This window comes from Triticum aestivum, chromosome 1A (assembly GCF_018294505.1).
Source record: "Triticum aestivum cultivar Chinese Spring chromosome 1A, IWGSC CS RefSeq v2.1, whole genome shotgun sequence".
NCBI lineage: Eukaryota > Viridiplantae > Streptophyta > Magnoliopsida > Poales > Poaceae > Triticum > Triticum aestivum.
Window position 1 is genome coordinate 9,027,085 of NC_057794.1, and position 20,814 is coordinate 9,047,898.

The 20,814-nt window shown below is 45.6% G+C and overlaps 1 protein-coding gene and 1 long non-coding RNA gene across 10 annotated transcripts; both read right to left on the minus strand.

The window, feature by feature from the left end:
* Nucleotides 1-1,025: 1,025 nt before the first annotated feature.
* Nucleotides 1,026-6,336, minus strand: LOC123185232 (uncharacterized). 9 transcript variants are annotated; one of them, XR_006493267.1, is made up of 8 exons: nucleotides 5,873-6,336; nucleotides 5,718-5,779; nucleotides 5,453-5,640; nucleotides 3,657-4,943; nucleotides 3,031-3,168; nucleotides 2,700-2,801; nucleotides 1,670-1,761; nucleotides 1,026-1,304 (listed from the first exon to the last, which is right to left on the minus strand). It is a non-coding gene; the product is annotated as an uncharacterized lncRNA (long non-coding RNA). The 9 variants fall into 9 exon arrangements; XR_006493252.1 differs by having other exon boundaries at nucleotides 3,472-4,943; XR_006493271.1 differs by having other exon boundaries at nucleotides 4,003-4,943; nucleotides 5,873-6,335.
* A 2,511-nt stretch (nucleotides 6,337-8,847) lies between these two features.
* On the minus strand, nucleotides 8,848-9,553 carry LOC123185219 (defensin Tk-AMP-D1). The gene is made up of 2 exons (XM_044597185.1): nucleotides 9,292-9,553; nucleotides 8,848-9,192 (listed from the first exon to the last, which is right to left on the minus strand). The coding sequence occupies exons 1-2, from the start codon at nucleotides 9,362-9,364 to the stop codon at nucleotides 9,014-9,016; spliced, it is 252 nt and encodes an 83-aa protein (XP_044453120.1). The 5' UTR covers nucleotides 9,365-9,553; the 3' UTR covers nucleotides 8,848-9,013.
* Nucleotides 9,554-20,814: the final 11,261 nt, after the last annotated feature.

The window sequence follows — 20,814 nt, forward strand, 5'->3', positions numbered from 1 at the left end:
CTCTAGCCCCCGACACTAGTATTTCTTAAGAAACATCTCGTTTTCTTTCCCTTTTCATTTCCAAAACTAAGAACACGTGAAGATGAAACAAATACTACAATTATATAAGGTATAGTCCTAAACTCCGAACATCTATAGAGATACTAAGGTCTCACGATTTGAAACGCTCTGATGCTTCGGGGTTTATGGGGTCGTTATGGGACCTGCATGTTAGGTTGTTTGTTGCTTAGTTTTATTTCTCATTTTCTCTTTATTTTCTTACATGTTTTAATTATGATTGTTTATTAAAATTTGCAAACATTTTTTTATTTTTTAGCTTCATTAATATTTATTACATTCATGAGCATTTTGAAGTTCACGGGTGTTTTTAAAGTTCGTGGACATTTTTAAAATTTGAAACTTGTTTAATTTGTAAATATTTTTTGATCCATGAATATATTTTAAACTCATAAACATTTTCTACAATTCATGGTCTTGTAAGTTCACATATTTTTTAAAATCCTTAAACATATTTAATTTAAACTAACCTATTTATTTTAAAAAATAGTGCATTTTTTGAGCGTGCAGTGAGGTGAGCGGAAAAAAGCTAACCGACTAAGAGGAATAGGGAGTCAAACTAAGGGAGCGACAGATAGCTCGTGGGCCGATCCATGTGTGTTATAGTAGCAATTCCATGATTTTAACATGGATAGGACCTCTCAAAAGGCTCAAACGACCACCACCATTGGCACTGAGACCGACATGTGTACAAACACCACAACAACTTTCCAAAAAACTTCATTCTTCTCTAAGAATATGCGTATACTAGATCGAGATCGTGCCTTGGCACGAGGGTGCCGGTCCCAACGACGTGGCCAAGTGGGTAAAGATCGGATGCTATGATGCATTACTAAAAAAGGATAGCAAGTGCAGCTTGCCGCACCCCACCTGATCCAATTGTATCCAGCCGAATAATACTCATATTGAATATATACACATATGCTCACCCGATAATACCTAATATATATGTTTGAAGTACACCAAAATCAAAATCATCAGTTAAACACAATTAAGAACATAATAGATAGCAACCATAACCACAAGCATTGTATATACACTTATACATTCCTTAATAACATGTTTCAGGGTAGGCATGTACCTCGGGCAAGATTTAGTACAACTATCAATCCACTGACAGGAAATAATGTTCATCTAAGGTTGTCTGAATTTCAGTTTCACATGAATATATATTTACTAAAAGACTTCCACTATTTGCACCAGAATGCGTCATAAATGGTCCTCGGAAGATTCTTTATGTCTGAGACCTACAGGGGAGGATGAAGGGGGTCAGGCAATCAAAGAGTGAGTAGCATAGATATTACGTAGCCGCTTCAACATAAAAAATATGAAAGATACATGACAATTTTTATAGCTCCTTTTAGTTTAAAACTATGAGAAACAACACGAATGGAAAAAAGATGAGGCAGCATTTCAGAACTACTCGTTGTTTGGCACATCGATTTCAGTTGTATATACCAGAGTCCAATACATTTACAAAATGAGGAGAAATGAAAGAAACGGTGAGTACCGACAAATATGGCCAATGTCTAAAGATACTAATCACAATCACAATTCCCTCTGGAGGATAACTGATTATCACAAACTTGCGGGGAAGAAGGTCGCAACTCACCTACGGCATAGAGCTGGCATAAAAAGAAGCAGGAGCTCATCATTTCCCATACTTGAACATGCAACCACCATCCAATTAACATTCCATTACTCCTGAAAAATTGTAAAGCAAACAAAAATTAATGCTTTGCGACTGACCAACAAGAATTAGAAAACAACTTCATATATCCGAAGGTGCTCTGAACCCAAATCTTTTATTCATACACATGGAGAAACTCTCGTGAATAGAGTAAGCTTGCGTCAGATAAAAAGATAATATAAGAAAGAACACCAGATAAGAGCTAACAAAATTAAGTTTAGAATATATGCTAGCAAATCAATAACTGTACAAAAATATCATGGGCCAAATCAAATTCATATAGGCCACTAACTAAACTGACAGGAACCAAACATGCATGGACTGAACTCTTCAGCAAAATAATATGTCTATTCAAAACTATATGTTTCCAGATTGTTTAGGATTATTTTAACTGCTAGCAAAACACTATGTTAAATAATAAGAAAAAGGAGAAGCCATATCAATGGATAGATATATGTCTAAGAAGAAAAGAAAACTTCCAGTTCATATGGATCAGGTATGAGCCATAAATCGTGGATCTCATATACATGTAAATAAATCAATATGTACAAAGAAAATTCCCTTTGCGCCAGGTAACATGATCCCTTCAGTTCTCAAGTAAAAGAAAGCTTCTCTGTTTATGAATAGAAAACTATCCAATGGGGGCTACTGCTACCAAAGGCATGCCAATCAATACGCGAGGATCTGTGGGCAAGAGCTGCGGTGTGTTGAACGGCATGGGCACAAGGATCTGTGCCAACGACCTCGTGACGCCGAGCAGCACGTGGATGCAGACCGCACCCCCACCTCATCACATTTTAGCATCAACCAGAGTTGGTCTTGGGGATTTATGTGTAGGAACCGATGCATGAGCAGGACAGAGCATCAACCAGACGAGCACCGCATCAACACAGCCACGACCATGTCCCATACAGTAGCCGAAGCAGAGGAGCATGAGGAAGATGGAGCTCACCGAGGGAGGTTGTAGCCGAGGCAGTACTCACCAAGGAAGGTTGTAGCCTTGCCCAACTTACTGGTGAGTGCAAATGGCTTCCTCTTCTGCCCCCTCTGGAACCTACAACAACACCAAAGCATAACACTTCTTTTCAGACAAACGCCTACGTCTAGTTCAAAAGATAGCATAGAAGAACCATATAAATTAGGGATTGGCTCATAGCAGAACCAATCTGCTATGCCATAAAATAACCATATAAATCAGTTATACATATAAATTAGGTGGAATTTGAGTAAGAACAGCAGCCCTCTGTTCAAAGATAGGATGATACACCAAAAGCAAATTATACCGGTAGTCGAGGATAGAACTGCATGGTAGTAGGACAAAATTATGATGGGCCAGATCTGCCAACTACCAAAAAAATATGTATAGACAATCCAGATCCCAAACAATTGAGGTGGTCTTCAAATCAGTATGTCTTTTCTGCCTGGAGAAAAGAAGAAGGAATAATATTACTGCAATAAGCTGAAAGATCAGAAGACTATAGCCTACTTGCGGACTTTGGTCGTCAGCAATTCAAAAGCACATCTTATATTCAATTTCTTTCCGGGCTTATAACCTGAACTATTTTACTTAAACATATGGCCAGATTCAGTGCAAGATATATGTGCAGTCCCGTCAGATTTTTCATTCGGTTCAGAGTGAAAAGGAATTGTATAGAGAGAGAAAAGAAGCTGAAGAGAGTTTTTCAATCGTAGCCATCCTATGGAAAAGGAAAATGAACTCATACTCAAAAAAGAAGCAGTAGCCTAAGCAGATTTCTTCACCTTAACAAACTGTAAGCAAGAAGTTTCAGATTGTGAGAAATGCATTGGAGATAAATGCACACACTTTATGAACCCAGACTGTACTGTGGGTGTTGATCCTATTCTACGAAAATAAATTAGAAAAGGAAGGGATGATGATCTGCTATACCTAGGGACGTTAAGGTCCATGCTTCATTCTTGCCGAGGACATCCACAACAAAGAAATGACTCACACAATACAACATTTGACAATACAATGGATATGTTTCAATAGCTTTCAGCACACAAACCGAGGTGAAAACTAATTCACATGGATACTAAAGAATAAGAATTATGTAGCTCTTTGCTCCTTCATACTCAACTGAAAATAAATCAATGCAGATTAACATATTTTAGCTTAAATGCAGAAGAACATTCAAATACGACACTAAGCTTCCAAGATATTATACACCCTTGATAACTAAAATTTCATTAGTAATAGTAGGAGACTGAAAACTAAAGAGGGAATATGTTACATGAGGCCGAATAACATTGGTTTGGACGCGGCGAGGCTTGCCACTGCTGACCACTATGACACGTATTCACACAACGCACGGCCTTTGCGGCCTACAAAAATAAAAGCATTACCAGATCACGAACATATGTTAACTATTGAGCCCATGGCAAAGCCACCAAGGGCATTCACTAAAAATAGGCAGGTACTTCATTTTATTTGCATAGCCTAGAACTATAGATTACATTTAGACTGGAGTCCTTACCTGATAATTGACATTAGAAAGAGGCAAACATTAGAAAACTCAACTTAATCAATTTCAACAGTAACTTAAACTTCCGTCATGGACAACCGACAGTAAGGATCAACTAAACAGATAAACCAGTTATCTTATACAAAAAAAGATATCTGACACCAAATATTCCAATGGTTCATTCAGTTCTTGGATCATCTGAGTAAACATATCTGACACCAAATATTATTATATCTATACCCGCCATTCTATCCTTCTATGAGAATTTTCTTCGTCGGTAATCTCGCATGATTATCTCAGTAAAATTTTGTGGCCACTACTACTCTACCTGGAACAGCTGGTGCGATATATGTAGATGTACGTAGAGAGAGAGAGAGAGAGAGAGAGAGAGATCAATAGTTTCAGGATAAAATAAAGTGCTGAATACTAATTATTTCCTAAAATTACATCTCATTCCCAAGAATATCCTATTTAAAATTTAGAGGAAGTAACATGCCAAAGCAAGCAAGTCTAATAAATATGGGAGGTCTCTCCACCAGAATTTTGTTACCATATCAGGAAGTTCATGTCTAGAGCTGTGGAAGTATGAAAGTCCAGAGATATAATGTTGCGCGGAACCAGCATGGGCAAGCTTACATGGACTTCTCAGCGTTTCTAACGTTCAGAGATGAGACATCCAGATCCGGATTGAGCATCGGCATTATCTCGGCCTGCACAAAATCAATTAAAATGTATGAGGAAGATAAAGTACCACCGAGTTTAAGCAAGCTAAGAACCAAATAATGTATTTCTTGCAAAGAACATAGGGGTATAATATTAGAATAGCAGGATGAAATTTCATCTAAAGCAATAACTTAAACTACGTAAAAGAGTAAATAATTTCCACTTGTGTTTTTATTTCCATCCATGAGTCCTTGACATCAAATTATCATCTCTCTTCCTTTGTGTGAGAGTGCGCCTACATATCTACCTCAGATTCCTACATGAGCTTTCTTAGGTACATAACTGAACAAAGATAATGCTTCCACTGTTAGTGCTGTATGTAAATCCTGACTGGATCGTGGCATTTATACCATGATTCAGACATCAGTTAATCACAAGGGATAGAACAAAATCCATTGTCGCTGCAGCAGCCAATACAATCAATTTATAATATAGAAAGGATGGAGCAAGCAAAGAAAGGCCACCAAAATACCACCCGGAAAAATTCCTTACTTACAGCAGCTCGGTGGTGACGTGTTGTCGAACAACCCCGCCTCGGCCATCCTCCGAGTGATAGGTAATGAGCCACCAGCTCGTTGGGGAACCGTCGCTCACGCCGGCATAGGGGCTTCCCCATTTCCCTCTCCCCCCTGCTGCTGCCTCTTAGTTCTCAGCAAGCCCGAGTTGCCGTCAGGCCAATCACACCTGAACAACAGTAACTGAAAATGTCACCAATGAATCTGAGACGCAGCAAAAATCACCTAAAGCATGCCTTAAATTACCTTTATTTTCGGATCCAGCAGCTCTGCAGGATTGCACCTCTGCCCCTTAGGATCCAGCCCCCCTGCAAATGAACAAACTTACGTATTTAATCAATTATCGAGCAGAGTGGATGAACACACACGGAGGAAATGGGGCAAGTGAAGAGGATGCTCACGTGATGGATGGGACGCGGTTCACCTCGGGTCGGCGTGAGGTCGGCTCTCAAGAGCTCGCCCACCAAACCCTAGGTCAGGGCCGGAGGTGGTCGGCGTGACGGCGCATGAGCCGGGGAGTCGGGGGCGTGTCTGCGCACAACAGCGTGTCCGAGGGATAATCGATGGCGCCTCGCGCGGGTGGATCGGCGGCGGCTCACCATGGGTGGTCTTCCGGGCGGCGAGGTCGTGTGACGGGAGGGGAGGAGGCAGAGGGGCAGCGCCGAGAGGGGACGGGTGGTGGTAGCGCCAAAGCGGCGGCGCTTCCCGACGTCGGCCACAGCGGCTGGTCGGTGGCGGCGGCGGACGAGGGGAGGCGGGGAAGAGGGTTTGTATGGAAGGGAAGGAGGCGGCGGCTCTCCCTCGCGTGTACAGGACGAGAGGAGGAAGCCGATTGGGAAGAAACCCTATTTTTTTTTTAGAAAAAGAGGATGACCCCCGGCCTCTGCATCTGTATCTGGAAGATGCATACGGCCACTTTATTGATTATTCTCGAGGACCTTACAAAGTATTACACCAATGTGCCTGAATCCACCATCTTGACAACATATGCCACTACTCCTATCCAATATGATGAAGGGGTGGTAGCCGAGCCACTATCCAAACCACTCACGTAAGCCTAACATCAAAAGCCGGAAACCGAAACACATTCGGAAGCCCCAGCCGAGCCACATATCGGGTCTGGGGCATAATCCGGTCAGACGCACTCGTGTGTCGTCACCGCTATCTTCCACATGTCCGTCTTCAGACCAAATTGAGGCTTCTACCTTGTCTGGCCACTCCGCCATTGACGCCACCATGACGCCAAACAGCAACCTCCTCCTGCGCGAGTCCATCTCCGTGCATCGGACGTCGAGCCTCCACAGCGCGATGCCGCCGACATCTGCCGCCATTAATGTGTGAGATGGAGCACTGCTCCACCATCCTCCCAGCCAACACTTACTCCAAAACGACGCCCCCAGGAGAACCAGAACGCGTTGGAGGAAAAGCGGAGGCTTGGGCGAAGAAGGGCACGCCATCGGCAGCTGTCACCGACCACAAACAGCGCCCGCCACCACCCAGCCCTTAAGGCGGCGCCTTCAAGAAGGTCGCGGCGCCAAAGACGCCGCCGCCGCCCATCGAAGTTAGGTTTTCACCCGAGAAGCTAGGTGGTGAGGAGTGGAAGGGCAGACCTTGACAGACGTCTCCATGAAAAAATCGGCGCCCGCGGGTGTCGTCATCGTCACGGCCGGCCGGAGCCGACCCGGGTTTCCCCTTATCTGGATCTCGACCACCAGAATCGCCCGCATCCCATAGGCAGACCATACAGCACACCCAAGGACCCTCGCAGGAGAAGTGCACCGAGCAAGGAAGAAGGCCAGCAGCCAGATCTGGCGCCACCAGCCGCCAAGGCAGCCACGCGAGGCCCCAGGCCACCCGACCAGATCGCCGGCACCACGCCAACCCCACTGCCCGCCGCAGGAGATAGGGAGCCTCGCCAGGGGCCGCCGCCCGGATCCGAGACCCTCCGATGCAGACCGGAGCGAAGCCGGCCCTGCCGCCACAGTCCCAGACCGCGCCCCAGGCATGGCCCGGCGCCAGCCTCGTGCGGCGGCGAGGAGAGATGGAGAGAGAGGGAGGTTACGCCAGTGGGAGGGGAATCAACCCTCGAGACGCCCGCTAGGGGCGGCGCGGGGGAGGGGGAGGGGTAACTCGTACATAGTCATATCTTAACCCTATGGGTGGTGCATTTTTATACAGAGTAGTGAAATTACGAAAATGCCGTGGCACGAGATCTTTACGGCGAGGTAACTGTTCATTGCTACAGGAGCTCCTCCTTGATCCGACGGACGAGGTCGTCCGAAGGCTTGATCCGACGGTCCAGATCCGATCAAGCCACCAGATCGGACGGCCAGGGATCGCGAGCGGTGAGGAGCCGGGAGGTTCACTGGATCTCTTATTTCTCGATGTAAGAATGTCAAATTCTGAAAAAAAAATATGCATGTATGTAAGAATGTAACCTATATATATGTAAAATTCTGAAAAACCCGACACGATATACAAATGAAAAAACACCTTCATAATGTAATTAAAACATAAGACAACATTGATAAAATCTAAACAAGCGACCGTGACACTCTACTAGGCACGAGTGAGGCACTCTACTAGATATAAAAGAATAAATTCCACGAATAAATAAATTCCACGAATGAAGAATGGCGGGGCGAAGTGGCCTCTAGTATAAAAGATAATAAACAAGAAATTATTTGCTCCGCTTAATAGACAAGTGGGCTAGATTTGTTTAGTCAATCAACGACGGCAACATAGCGATGATAATTCGAGACACTTGCATGAAGGCTTCCCTCGACAAGTTTAGGCCAGCGTCGCGTCAGTGTCTCGTTCTAGCGACAGCAACAGTGCGTTTGATTCGATGGTCTATTTATTATTATTATTTTAGAGGAGAATGGCGTTTTGGTGGCCGAGCTTCATGGAGGTCTTTAATTTAAAAAAAATTCAAATTGAAACTATATATTCCAAAAAATTCTGAAAAATATGCGTGTATGTAAGAATGAAACCCACATGTGTGTAAATTTTCATAATGAAATACATTGAAATGTGACCTGTAAAAAAATAAAAATAAATTCATGGCCTGAGAGGATGAATATTATCATGTGTTAAACAACCCTAGATTTGTCTGTTTTACACAGCCCTCATTTCAACATGTTTTGCCCTGAAATTGTACACACATGTGTGTTATGCCTTCATGTATATCTGCCTTCATGTATATCTGTAGTTTTTTTTCAATTTTGTTTGAAATGTAAAAATATGAATTTTGATGAAATTTGAAATTTGAATCTGAAGGCCTCCAGCGAGCTCGGTCACCAAATGCAATTTCCGTATTTTAGAGGTGCTTTGTAATCCTTTTGGAAAGAAAAAAGAGACAAGCCAACTAACTGACTGAATCCAACACAACACAAGTTCACAACAAGGAGAAGCCACATGCATCACCAGTACACATTAACCGCAAACCGATCTTCACCTAAACAGCATGCATGGATGCATGCATGAAGATGAAGAGGCAACACCGATGGAGTCGGAGTACTTTATTTCTGGCCATCCTAAGCTCAGCAGTCCCGCTCGCAGTAGCACTTGCGCTCGACGTGGTGCTGGTTGCACTGCCCGCGGGGGAAGTTCTCGGTGCGGCACACGCTGTCGCAGTTGGTGTCGCTGAAGCAGGCGCCCTTGAACTTGTGGCTCTGCGACTGGCACGTCCGGGCCTCCGCCGTCTTCGTCGTCCCCATCTCTGCAATGCAGCCACGGTAAGTAATTAAGCCAGCGCCGGTGATCAATTACAGATTACAGATGCTCGCTGGGAGGAAGGAAGAAAGCTCGGCGGACGCACCTGTGGCGACGAGGAGGAGCACGATGAGGAGGGCGGCGGCGGGCGCGGCGGCCATGCGACGAGGGGACGCCATCTCTCTTCTGCACTTTCTCTTTTGCTTCACCCGAGTGTCAAATCCGAGCTCTCTGCTGCTGCTGCTGCTGCGGGGCCTGGCTGTGTTAATTAGCCAAGCAAAGAGAAGGAGGAGTTTATATAGGCAGGCAGAGAGAGATCAGTGCATATTGGTGTTGGTGGTCGATGGGTGTTGAGAGGTGCTTTATGCTTTGGGTGGTGGCGCGGCTACGTGCTGGCAGTAGAGGAGCGGCGGCCAATATATACTTCCACGTTGCCATGGCAGGTGTCCAGAATCCCCTCATGCATGCATGCACGGCGACATGTGGTACGTGAGTGAGTGAGTGAGTGGAGGTGTCGGCAGGAGACGACGCTTTTGCCTGCGGCGCTGCGTGCAGGATTGACGGTTTGTGCCATCTTTACTTTACTTGCCCGCCGCCTGCTCACTTCACTTGTTGCGACGAGAGAGGCAGATCGACGGCTATGGCATCGACACCAACGTGTATGCGGACACCAGAGGACGAACGTTGCAAAAAATAAAAAATTTCCTACGGTTTCACCAAGATCCATCTATGAGTTCATCTAGCAACGAGTAATCGGATGCATCTACATACCTTTGTAGATCGCGAGCGGAAGCGTTCAAAAAACGGGGATGAGGTAGTCGTACACGACGTGATCCAAATCACCGGAGATCCTAGCACCGAACGGACGGCACCTCCGCGTTCAACACGTACGGAACAGCCACGTCTCCTCCTTCTTGATTCAGCAAGGGGAGAGGAGAGGTTGAGGGAGATGGCACCAGCAGCAGCACGGCGGCGTGGTGTTGATGAAGCTGCAGTACTCCGGCAGGGCTTCGCCAAGCGCTATGGAGGAGGATGAGGTGTTGGAGAGGGAGAAGGAGGCAACCAAAGGCGTGGATGAAAAGCCCTCCTTCCCCCACTATATATAGGAGGGCCAAGGGGAGGGGCGCCGGCCCTAGGAGATCCAATCTCCTAGGGGGGTGCGGCCAAGGGGGAGGAATCCCTCCTCCCCAAGGCACCTAGGAGGTGCCTTCCCCTCCTAGGACTCTTCCTCCCTTGAAACCCTAGGCGCATGGGCCTTTTGGGGCTGGTGCCCTTGGCCCATGTAGGCCAAGGTGCATCCCCTACAGCCCATGTGACCCCCCGGGACAGGTGGCCCCACCCGGTGGACCCCCGGGACCCTTCCGGTGGTCCCGGTACAATATCGATAACCCCGAAACTTGTCCCGATGCCCGAAACAGGACTTTCCATATATAAATCTTTACCTCCGGACCATTCCGGAACTCCTCGTGACGTCCGGGATCTCATCCAGGACTCCGAACAATATTCGGGTTACTGCATATACATATCCTTACAACCCTAGCGTCACCGAACCTTAAGTGTGTAGACCCTACGGGTTCGGGAGACATGTAGACATGACCGAGATCGCTCTCCGGTCAATAACCAACAGCGGGATCTGGATACCCATGTTGGCTCCCACATGCTCCACGATGATCTCATCGGATGAACCACGATGTCGAGGATTCAAGCAACCCCGTATACAATTCCCTTTGTCAATCGGTATGTTACTTGCCCGAGATCCGATCGTCGGTATCCCAATACCTCGTTCAACCTCGTTACCGGCAAGTCACTTTACTCGTACCGTAATGCATGATCCCGTGACCAGACACTTGGTCACTCTGAGCTCATTATGATGATGCATTACCGAGTGGGCCCAGTGATACCTCTCCGTCATGCGGAGTGACAAATCCCAGTCTTTATCCATGTCAACCCAACAGACACTTTCGGAGATACCCGTAGTATACCTTTATAATCACCCAGTTACGTTGTGACGTTTGGTATACCCAAAGCACTCCTACGGTATCCGATCTCATGCTATGTTTAGGATTGGGTCTTGTTCATCACATCATTCTCCTAATGATGTGATCTCGTTATCAATGACATCCAATGTCCATAGTCAGGAAACCATGACTATCTGTTGATCAACGAGCTAGTCAACTAGAGGCTTACTAGGGACATGTTGGTGTCTATTATTCACACATGTATTACGATTTTTGGATAATACAATTATAGCATGAATAAAGACAATTATCATGAACAAGGAAATATAATAATAATGCTTTTATTATTGCCTCTAGGGCATATTTCCAACAGTCTCCCACTTGCACTAGAGTCAATAATCTAGTTACATTGTGATGAATCGAACACCCATGGAATTCTGGTGTTGATCATGTTTTGCTCTAGGGAGAGGTTTAGTCAACGGATCCGCTACATTCAGGTCCGTATGTACTTTACAAATCTCTATGTCTCCATCTTGAACATTTTCACGAATGGAGTTGAAGCGACGCTTGATGTGCCTTGTCTTCTTGTGAAACCTGGGCTCCTTGGCAAGAGCAATAGCTCCAGTGTTATCACAGAAGAGCTTGATCGGCCCCGACGCATTGGGTATGACTCCTAGGTCGGTGATGAACTCCTTCACCCATATTGCTTCATGTGCCGCATCCGAGGCTGCCATGTACTCCGCTTCACATGTAGATCCCGCCACGACGCTCTGCTTGCAACTGCACCAGCTTACTGCCCCACCATTCAAAATATACACGTATCCGGTTTGTGACTTGGAGTCATCCAGATCTGTGTCGAAGCTAGCATCGACGTAACCTTTTACGACGAGCTGTTTGTCACCTCCATAAACGAGAAACATTTCCTTAGTCCTTTTCAGGTACTTCAGGATATTCTTGACCGCTGTCCAGTGTTCCTTGCCGGGATTACTTTGGTACCTTCCTACCAAACTTACGACAAGGTTTACATCAGGTCTGGTACACAGCATGACATACATAATAGAACCTATGCCTGAGGCATAGGGGATGACACTCATCTCCTCTATATCTTCTGCCGTGGTCGGACATTGAGCTGAGCTCAATTTCACACCTTGTAACAAAGGTAAGAACCCATTCTTAGAATGATCCATATTGAACTTCTTCAATATCTTATCAAGGTATGTGCTTTGTGAAAGACCTATGAGGCGTCTCGATCTATCTCTATAGATCTTGATGCCTAATATATAAGCAGCTTCTCCAAGGTCCTTCATTGAAAAACTTTTATTCAAGTAGGCCTTAATGTTGTCCAAGAGTTCTATATCATTTCCCATCAAAAGTATGTCATCTACATATAATATGAGAAATGCTACAGAGCTCCCACTCACTTTCTTGTAAACGCAGGCTTCTCCATAAGTCTGCATAAACCCAAACGCTTTGATCATCTCATCAAAGCGAATGGTCCAACTCCGAGATGCTTGCACCAGCCCATAAATCGAGCGTTGGAGCTTGCACACCTTGTTAACATTCTTAGGATCGACAAAACCTTCCGGTTGCATCATATACAACTCTTCCTTAAGGAAACCATTAAGGAATGCCGTTTTGACGTCCATTTGCCATATCTCATAATCGTAGAAAGCGGCAATCGCTAACATGATTCGGACGGACTTCAGCTTCGCTACCGGTGAGAAAGTCTCATCGTAGTCAACCCCTTGAACTTGTCGATAACCCTTAGCGACAAGCCGAGCTTTATAGATGGTCACATTACCATCCGCGTCTGTCTTCTTCTTAAAGATCCATTTATTTTCTATGGCTCGCCGCTCAACGGGCAAGTCAGTCAAAAGTCCATACTTTGTTTTCATACATGGATCCTATCTCGGATATCATGGCTTCTAGCCATTTGTCGGAATCCGGGCCCGCCATCGCTTCTTCATAGTTCGAAGGTTCACCGTTGTCTAACAACATGATTTCCAAGACAGGGTTGTCGTACCACTCTGGTGCGGAACGTGTCCTTGTGGACCTTCGAATTTCAGTAGGAGCTTGATCAGAAGTATCTTGATCATCATCATTAACCTCCTCTCTAGTCGGTGCAGGCACCTTAGGAACATTTTCTTGAGTTGCGCCATTTTCCGGTTCAAGAGGTAATACTTCATCAAGTTCTACTTTCCTTCCACTTACTTCTTTCGAGAGAAACTCTTTCTCCAGAAAGGACCCATTCTTGGCAACAAAGATCTTGCCTTCGGATCTGAGGTAGAAGGTATACCCAGTAGTTTCTTTAGGGTATCCTATGAAGACGCATTTTTCCGACTTGGGTTCGAGCTTTTCAGGTTGAAGCTTCCTGACATAAGCATCGCATCCCCAAACTTTCAGAAACGACAACTTAGGTTTCTTACCAAACCATAATTCAAACGGTGTCGTCTCAACGGATTTCGACGGAGCCCTATTTAAAGTGAATGCGGCAGTCTCTAAAGCATACCCCCAAAAGGATAGCGGTAAATCGGCAAGAGACATCATAGATCGCACCATATCTAATAGAGTGCGATTACGACGTTCGGACACACCATTACGCTGAGGTGTTCCAGGCGGCGTGAGTTGTGAAACTATTTCATATTTTCTTAAGTGTGTGCCAAACTCATGACTCAAGTATTCTCCTCCTCGATCTGATCGTAGGAACTTGATTTTCCTGTCACGTTGATTCTCAACCTCACTCTGAAATTCCTTGAACTTTTCAAAGGTTTCAGACTTGTGTTTCATTAAGTAGACATACCCATATCTACTCAAGTCATCAGTGAGGGTGAGAACATAACGATAGCCATCGCGAGCCTCAACACTCATTGGACCGCACACATCAGTATGTATGATTTCCAATAAGTTGGTTGCTCGCTCCATTGTTCCTGAGAACAGAGTCTTGGTCATTTTACCCATGAGGCATGGTTCGCACGTGTCAAATGATTCATAATCAAGAGACTCTAAAAGTCCATCTGCATGGAGCTTCTTCATGCGTTTGACACCTATGTGACCAAGGCGGCAGTGCCACAAGTATGTGGGACTATCATTATCAACCTTACATCTTTTGGTACTCACACTATGAATATGTGTAGCAATACGCTCGAGATTCATTAAGAATAAACCATTTACCATAGGAGCATGACCATAAAACATATCTCTCATATAAATGGAACAACCATTATTCTCAGATTTAAATGAGTAGCCATCTCGAATTAAACGAGATCCCGATACAATGTTCATGCTCAAAGCTGGCACTAAATAACAAATATTGAGGTTAAAACTAATCCCGTAGGTAAATGTAGAGGCAGCGTGCCGACGGCGATCACATCGACCTTGGAACCATTCCCGACGCGCATTGTCACCTCGTCCTTCGCCAGTCTCTACTTATTCCGCAGCTCTTGCTTTGAGTTACAAATGTGAGCAACTGCACCGGTATCAAATACCCAGGAGCTACTACGAGTGCTGGTAAGGTACACATCAATTACATGTATATCACATATACCTTTTGTTTTGCCGGCCTTCTTGTCTGCTAAGTATTTGGGGCAGTTCCGCTTCCAGTGACCACTTTCCTTGCAATAAAAGCACTCAGTCTCGAGCTTGGGTCCATTCTTTGGCTTCTTCCCGGCAGCTTGCTTGCCGGGCCCGGCAAATCCCTTGCCGTCCTTCTTGGAGTTCCTTTTACACTTACCCTTCTTGAACTTAGTGGTTTTATTGACCATCAACACTTGATGTTCCTTCTTGACTTCTACCTCTGCTGATTTCAGCATAGCAAATACTTCAGGAATGGTCTTCTCCATCCCCTGCATATTGAAGTTCATCACAAAGCTCTTGTAGCTCGGTGGAAGCGACTGAAGGATTCTGTCAATAACCGCATCATCCGGGAGATTAACTCCCAGCTGAGTCAAGCGGTTATGTAACCCAGACATAGTGAGTATGTGCTCACTGACAAAACTATTTTCCTCCATCTTACAGCTGAAGAATTTGTTGGAGACTTCATATCTCTCGACCTGGGCATGAGCTTGGAAAACCATTTTCAGCTCTTCGAACATCTCATATGCTCCATGTCTCTCAAAACGCTTTTGGACCCCCGGCTCTAGGCTGTAAAGCATGCCGCACTGAACGAGGGAGTAGTCATCGGTACGTGCCTGCCAAGCGTTCATAACGTCTTGTTCTGCAGGGAGAACAGGTGCGTCACCCAGCAGTGCTTGTAGGACATAATCTTTCTTGGCAGCTATGAGGATGATCCTCAGGTTCCGGACCCAGTCCGTATAGTTGCTGCCATCGTCTTTCAGCTTGGTTTTCTCTAGGAACGCGTTGAAGTTGAGGACTACGTTGGCCATTTGATCTACAAGACATATTGTAAAGATTTTAGACTAAGTTCATGATAATTAAGTTCATCTAATCAAATTATTAAATGAACTCCCACTTAGATAGACATCCCTCTTCTAGTCATCTAAGTATAACATATGATCCGAGTCAACTAGGCCGTGTCCGATCATCACGTGAGACGGACTAGTCAACGTCGGTGAACATCTTCATGTTGATCGTATCTTCTATACGACTCATGCTCAACCTTTCGGTCTTCTGTGTTCCGAGGCCATGTCTATACACATGCTAGGATCGTCAAGTTAACCCTAAGTGTTTTGCATGTGTAAAACTGTCTTACACCCGTTGTATGTGAACGTAAGGATCTATCACACTCGATCATCACGTGGTGCTTCGAAACGACGAACTTTAGCAACGGTGCACAGTTAGGGGAGAACACTTCTTGAAATTGTTGTGAGGGATCATCTTATTTACTACCGTCGTTCTAAGCAAACAAGATGAAAAACATGATAAACATCACATGCAATCAAATAATAATAGTGACATGATATGGCCAATATCACACAGCTCCTTTGATCTCCATCTTGGGGCTCCATGATCATCTTGTCACCGGTATGACACCATGATCTCCATCATCATGATCTCCATCATTGTGTCTCCATGAAGTTGCTCGCCAACTATTACTTCTACTACTATGGCTAACGCGTTTAGCAATAAAGTAAAGTAATTTACATGGCGTTTCTCAATGACACGCAGGTCATACAAAAATAAAGACAACTCCTATGGCTCCTGCCGGTGGTCATACTCATCGACATGCAAGTCGTGATTCCTATTACAATAGCATGAACATCTCATACATCACATATAGATCATTCATCATTCATCACAACTTTGGCCATATCATATCACAAAGCACTTGCTGCAAAAACAAGTTAGACGTCCTCTAATTGTTGTTGCATGTTTTACATGGCTGAAGTAGGGTTCTAGCAAGAACGTTTTCTTACCTACGTGAAAGCCACAACGTGATTTGTCAACTTCTATTTACCCTTCATAAGGACCCTTTTCATCGAATCCGCTCCAACTAAAGTAGGAGAGACAGACACCCGCCAGCCACCTTATGCAACTAGTGCATGTTAGTCGGTGGAACCGGTCTCACGTAAGCGTACGTGTAAGGTTGGTCCGGGCCGCTTCATCCCACAATACCATTGAAGCAAGATAAGACTAGTAACAGCAAGAAAGTTGACAACATCTACGCCCACAACAAATTGTGTTCTACTCGCGCAAGAAGAACTACGCATAGACCTAGCTCATGATACCACTGTTGGGGAACGTTGCAGAAAACAAAAAATTTCCTATGGTTTCACCAAGATCCATCTATGAGTTCATCTAGCAACGAGTAATCGGATGCATCTACATACCTTTGTAGATCACGAGCGGAAGCGTTCAAAGAACGGGGATGAGGTAGTCGTACACGACGTGATCCAAATCACCGGAGATCCTAGCACCGAACGGACGACACCTCCGCGTTCAACACACGTACGGAACAGCCACGTCTCCTCCTTCTTGATCCAGCAAGGGGAGAGGAGAGGTTGAGGGAGATGGCACCAGCAGCAGCACGACGGCGTGGTGTTGATAGAGCTGCAGTACTCCGGCAGGGCTTCGCCAAGCACTATGGAGGAGGAGGAGGTGTTGGAGAGGGAGAAGGAGGCAACCAAAGGCGTGGATGAAAAGCCCTCCTTCCCCCACTATATATAGGAGGGCCAAGGGGAGGGGCGCCGGCCCTAGGAGATCCAATCTCCTAGGGGGGTGCGGCCAAGGGGGAGGAATCCCTCCTCCCCAAGGCACCTAGGAGGTGCCTTCCCCTCCTAGGACTCTTCCTCCCTTGAAACCCTAGGCGCATGGGCCTCTTGGGGCTGGTGCCCTTGGCCCATGTAGGCCAAGGCGCATCCCCTACACCCCATGTGGCCCCCCAGGACAGGTGGCCCCACCCGGTGGACCCCCGGGACCCTTCCGGTGGTCCCGGTACAATATCGATAACCCCGAAACTTGTCCCGATGCCTGAAACAGGACTTCCCATATATAAATCTTTACCTCCGGACCATTCCGGAACTCCTCGTGACGTCCGGGATCTCATCCGGGACTCCGAACAACATTCAGGTTACTGCATATACATATCCCTACAACCCTAGCGTCACCGAACCTTAAGTGTGTAGACCCTACGGGTTCGGGAGACATGTAGACATGACCGAGATCGCTCTCCAGTCAATAACCAACAGCGGGATCTGGATACCCATGTTGGCTCCCACATGCTCCACGATGATCTCATCGGATGAACCACGATGTCGAGGATTCAAGCAACCCCGTATACAATTCCCTTTGTCAATCGGTATGTTACTTGCCCGAGATCCGATCGTCGGTATCCCAATACCTCGTTCAACCTCGTTACCGGCAAGTCACTTTACTCGTACCGTAATGCATGATCCCGTGACCAGACACTTGGTCACTCTGAGCTCATTATGATGATGCATTACCAAGTGGGCCCAGTGATACCTCTCCGTCATGCGGAGTGACAAATCCCAGTCTTGATCCATGTCAACCCAACAGACACTTTTGAAGATACCCGTAGTATACCTTTATAGTCACCCAGTTACGTTGTGACGTTTGGTATACCCAAAGCACTCCTACGGTATCCGGGAGTTACACGATCTCATGGTCTAAGGAAAAGATACTTGACACTGGAAAACTCTAGCAAACGAACTATACGATCTCATGCTATGTTTAGGATTGGGTCTTGTCCATCACATCATTCTCCTAATGATGTGATCTCGTTATCAATGACATCCAATGTCCATAGTCAGGAAACTATGACTATCTGTTGATCAACGAGCTAGTCAACTAGAGGCTTACTAGGGACATGTTGGTGTCTATTATTCACACATGTATTACGATTTCCGGATAATACAATTATAGCATGAATAAAGACAATTATCATGAACAAGGAAATATAATAATAATGCTTTTATTATTGCCTCTAGGGCATATTTCCAACACAAATCACATCACCGGTGTGCTAGACAAATTGACAATAAGAAACTAATACCATGGACCGGATCAAATTCACACTGTAAGTAGTTCTGGTATGGAAATCAATCATATTGGTCCTTCAATTGTTAGAACCCCCATGCAAAATTTGCATCTAAATCAAATTCTACATAAGCCTGAAACTTCAAAAAATCTTGTCTCAGTTCATAGATTTACTCGTGATAACCGTATTCTAATTGAATTTTATCCTTACTTCTTTTTGTTAAGGACTTGGACACGAGGAGAATACTTCTTAAGGGCGAGTGCGTGGGAGGTCTTTACCAACTCATATCATCGTCATCATCGCTGAATAAGCAAGCTTTTGTTGTCATCAAGGCATCCTCTTCAAAGTGGCATAGTAGATTAGGTCACCCCTCATTAGTTATTATTAAACTTATTCTTAGTAGAAATAAGCTTCCTCACACTCATGAGTCTAGTATTGAGTGAATTTGTGATCCATGTCAGCAAGGTAAAAGTCATCAGCTACCATATCATATTTCTATCAGTATCTCCACCGCACCCTTACAACTTGTATTCTCAGATGTTTAGGGGCCAGCTCCTGTTTCAGTTGGTAGACATTCATATTATGTAAGCTTCATTGATTAGTAAATTTACTTGGATCTATCTCTTTAAAAAATGATCTAAAGTGTTTCAAGTTTTCAAGAATTTTCAAAATCTTGTTGAACAAAAACCAAACAGTAAGATCATCGCCATGCAAACTAACTGGGGTGGTGCATACAAGAAACTCAATTCTTTTTCTTCCAGCAACTTGGTATCTCACATAACAGAATGGTTCTGCAGAAAGGAAACATCTCGCTACATTGTTGAGGTAGGGCTAGCCCTACCAGCAAATCCATCCATGCCACTAAAATTTTGGATGAAGCATTCTTGACTCCCACATACCTCATAAATTTGCTTCCTAGCAGAGTCATCAAGTTTGAAACTCCCATTCCACGACTTTTTGGCATTACTCCTGATTATAAATCACTTCTTGCATTTGGTTGTGCATGTTGCCCCAATCTTAGACCATATAATGCCCGCAAACTTGCCTTTCGTTCAAAGCAATGTGCTTCTCTTGGATATAGTCCAATTCATAAAGGGGTCAAATGTCTAGATATCTCTGTCGGTGTCAAAACCAGCGGATTTCGGGTAGGGGTCCCGAACTGTGCGTCTAGGATCGATGGTAACAGCAGGCGGGGGACACGATGTTTACCCAGGTTCGGGCCCTCTCTATGGAGGTAAAACCCTATGTCCTGCTTGATTGATATTGATGAATATGGCTGTTACAAGAGTTGATCTGCCACGAGATTGTAATGGCTAAACCCTAGAAGGAATCTTCCATCGCCAAGCTTGCCTTCCACGCCAAGCCTATGTGCCTATGGTAATGAGTATATGTGGTGTCCTTTCCAGACTATCCCCTTCGGTTTATATAGACACCGAGAGGATTTAGGGTTTACATGGAGTCGGTTACATAAGAAGGAATCTTCCGTCGCCAAGCTTTCCTTCCACGCCAAGTGGAGTCCAATCCGGACACGGTGCAGTCTTCGGCCTTCATGTCTTCACAGCCCATCAGTCCGGCCCATAGATAACAGGCCGGAAGCCCGAGGACCCCTTAGTCCAGGACTCCCTCAGTAGCCCCTGAACCTGGCTTCAATGACAAGGAGTCCGGCACGCAGATTTGTCTTCGACATTGCAAGGCGGGCTCCCCTTTCTTCGAACTCCAAGATAGTCTTCGGATGCAATGATAGTATCCGGGCCTATTGTTGGGGAACGCGACAGAAAACGAAAATTTTCGGTATAGCGAGCACGCCCAGGACCACTATGGAGACTGCATACAAGGTTTGATCTGTTCCGTACCGACTCGAAGCGCAGCGGAAGAAGAGTCGGTGGAGATCATTGGTGCAGATCCCCGCAGCTAGGATTTACAACCTCCCAACCGCAAGGATGTACTCCCTCGCCGGACAGCCCGTCGGGAGGCGGTCGGACAGTCCCCCGGACGATGTCGCGGACAGCCCTTCGGGAGGACCCTCGAAACTCGAACGGAGACTCGGACAGCCCTTCGGGAGGACACTCGAATAGCCCCTCGGGCAAAAGACCGATACTACGACCTCTCTACGGGGTTGCACACATACGGTGCCAGCTATCCTGCAGGGCTTCGCCGTCCAGAACTAGTTCCTGCCAGAACCCAGACAGCCTTACGGCTCTACGAAACCCTTTTCGTG

What these genes read in the sequence shown, in the direction of transcription:
- LOC123185219 (XM_044597185.1), bottom strand. Translation starts at nt 9,364, where the DNA reads ATGGCGTCCCCTCGTCGCATGGCCGCCGCGCCCGCCGCCGCCCTCCTC. An exon ending in GCTCCTCCTCGTCGCCACAG is followed by an intron (nt 9,193 to 9,291) that starts GTGCGTCCGCCG and finishes GCTGCATTGCAG; the next exon opens with AGATGGGGACGACGAAGACG.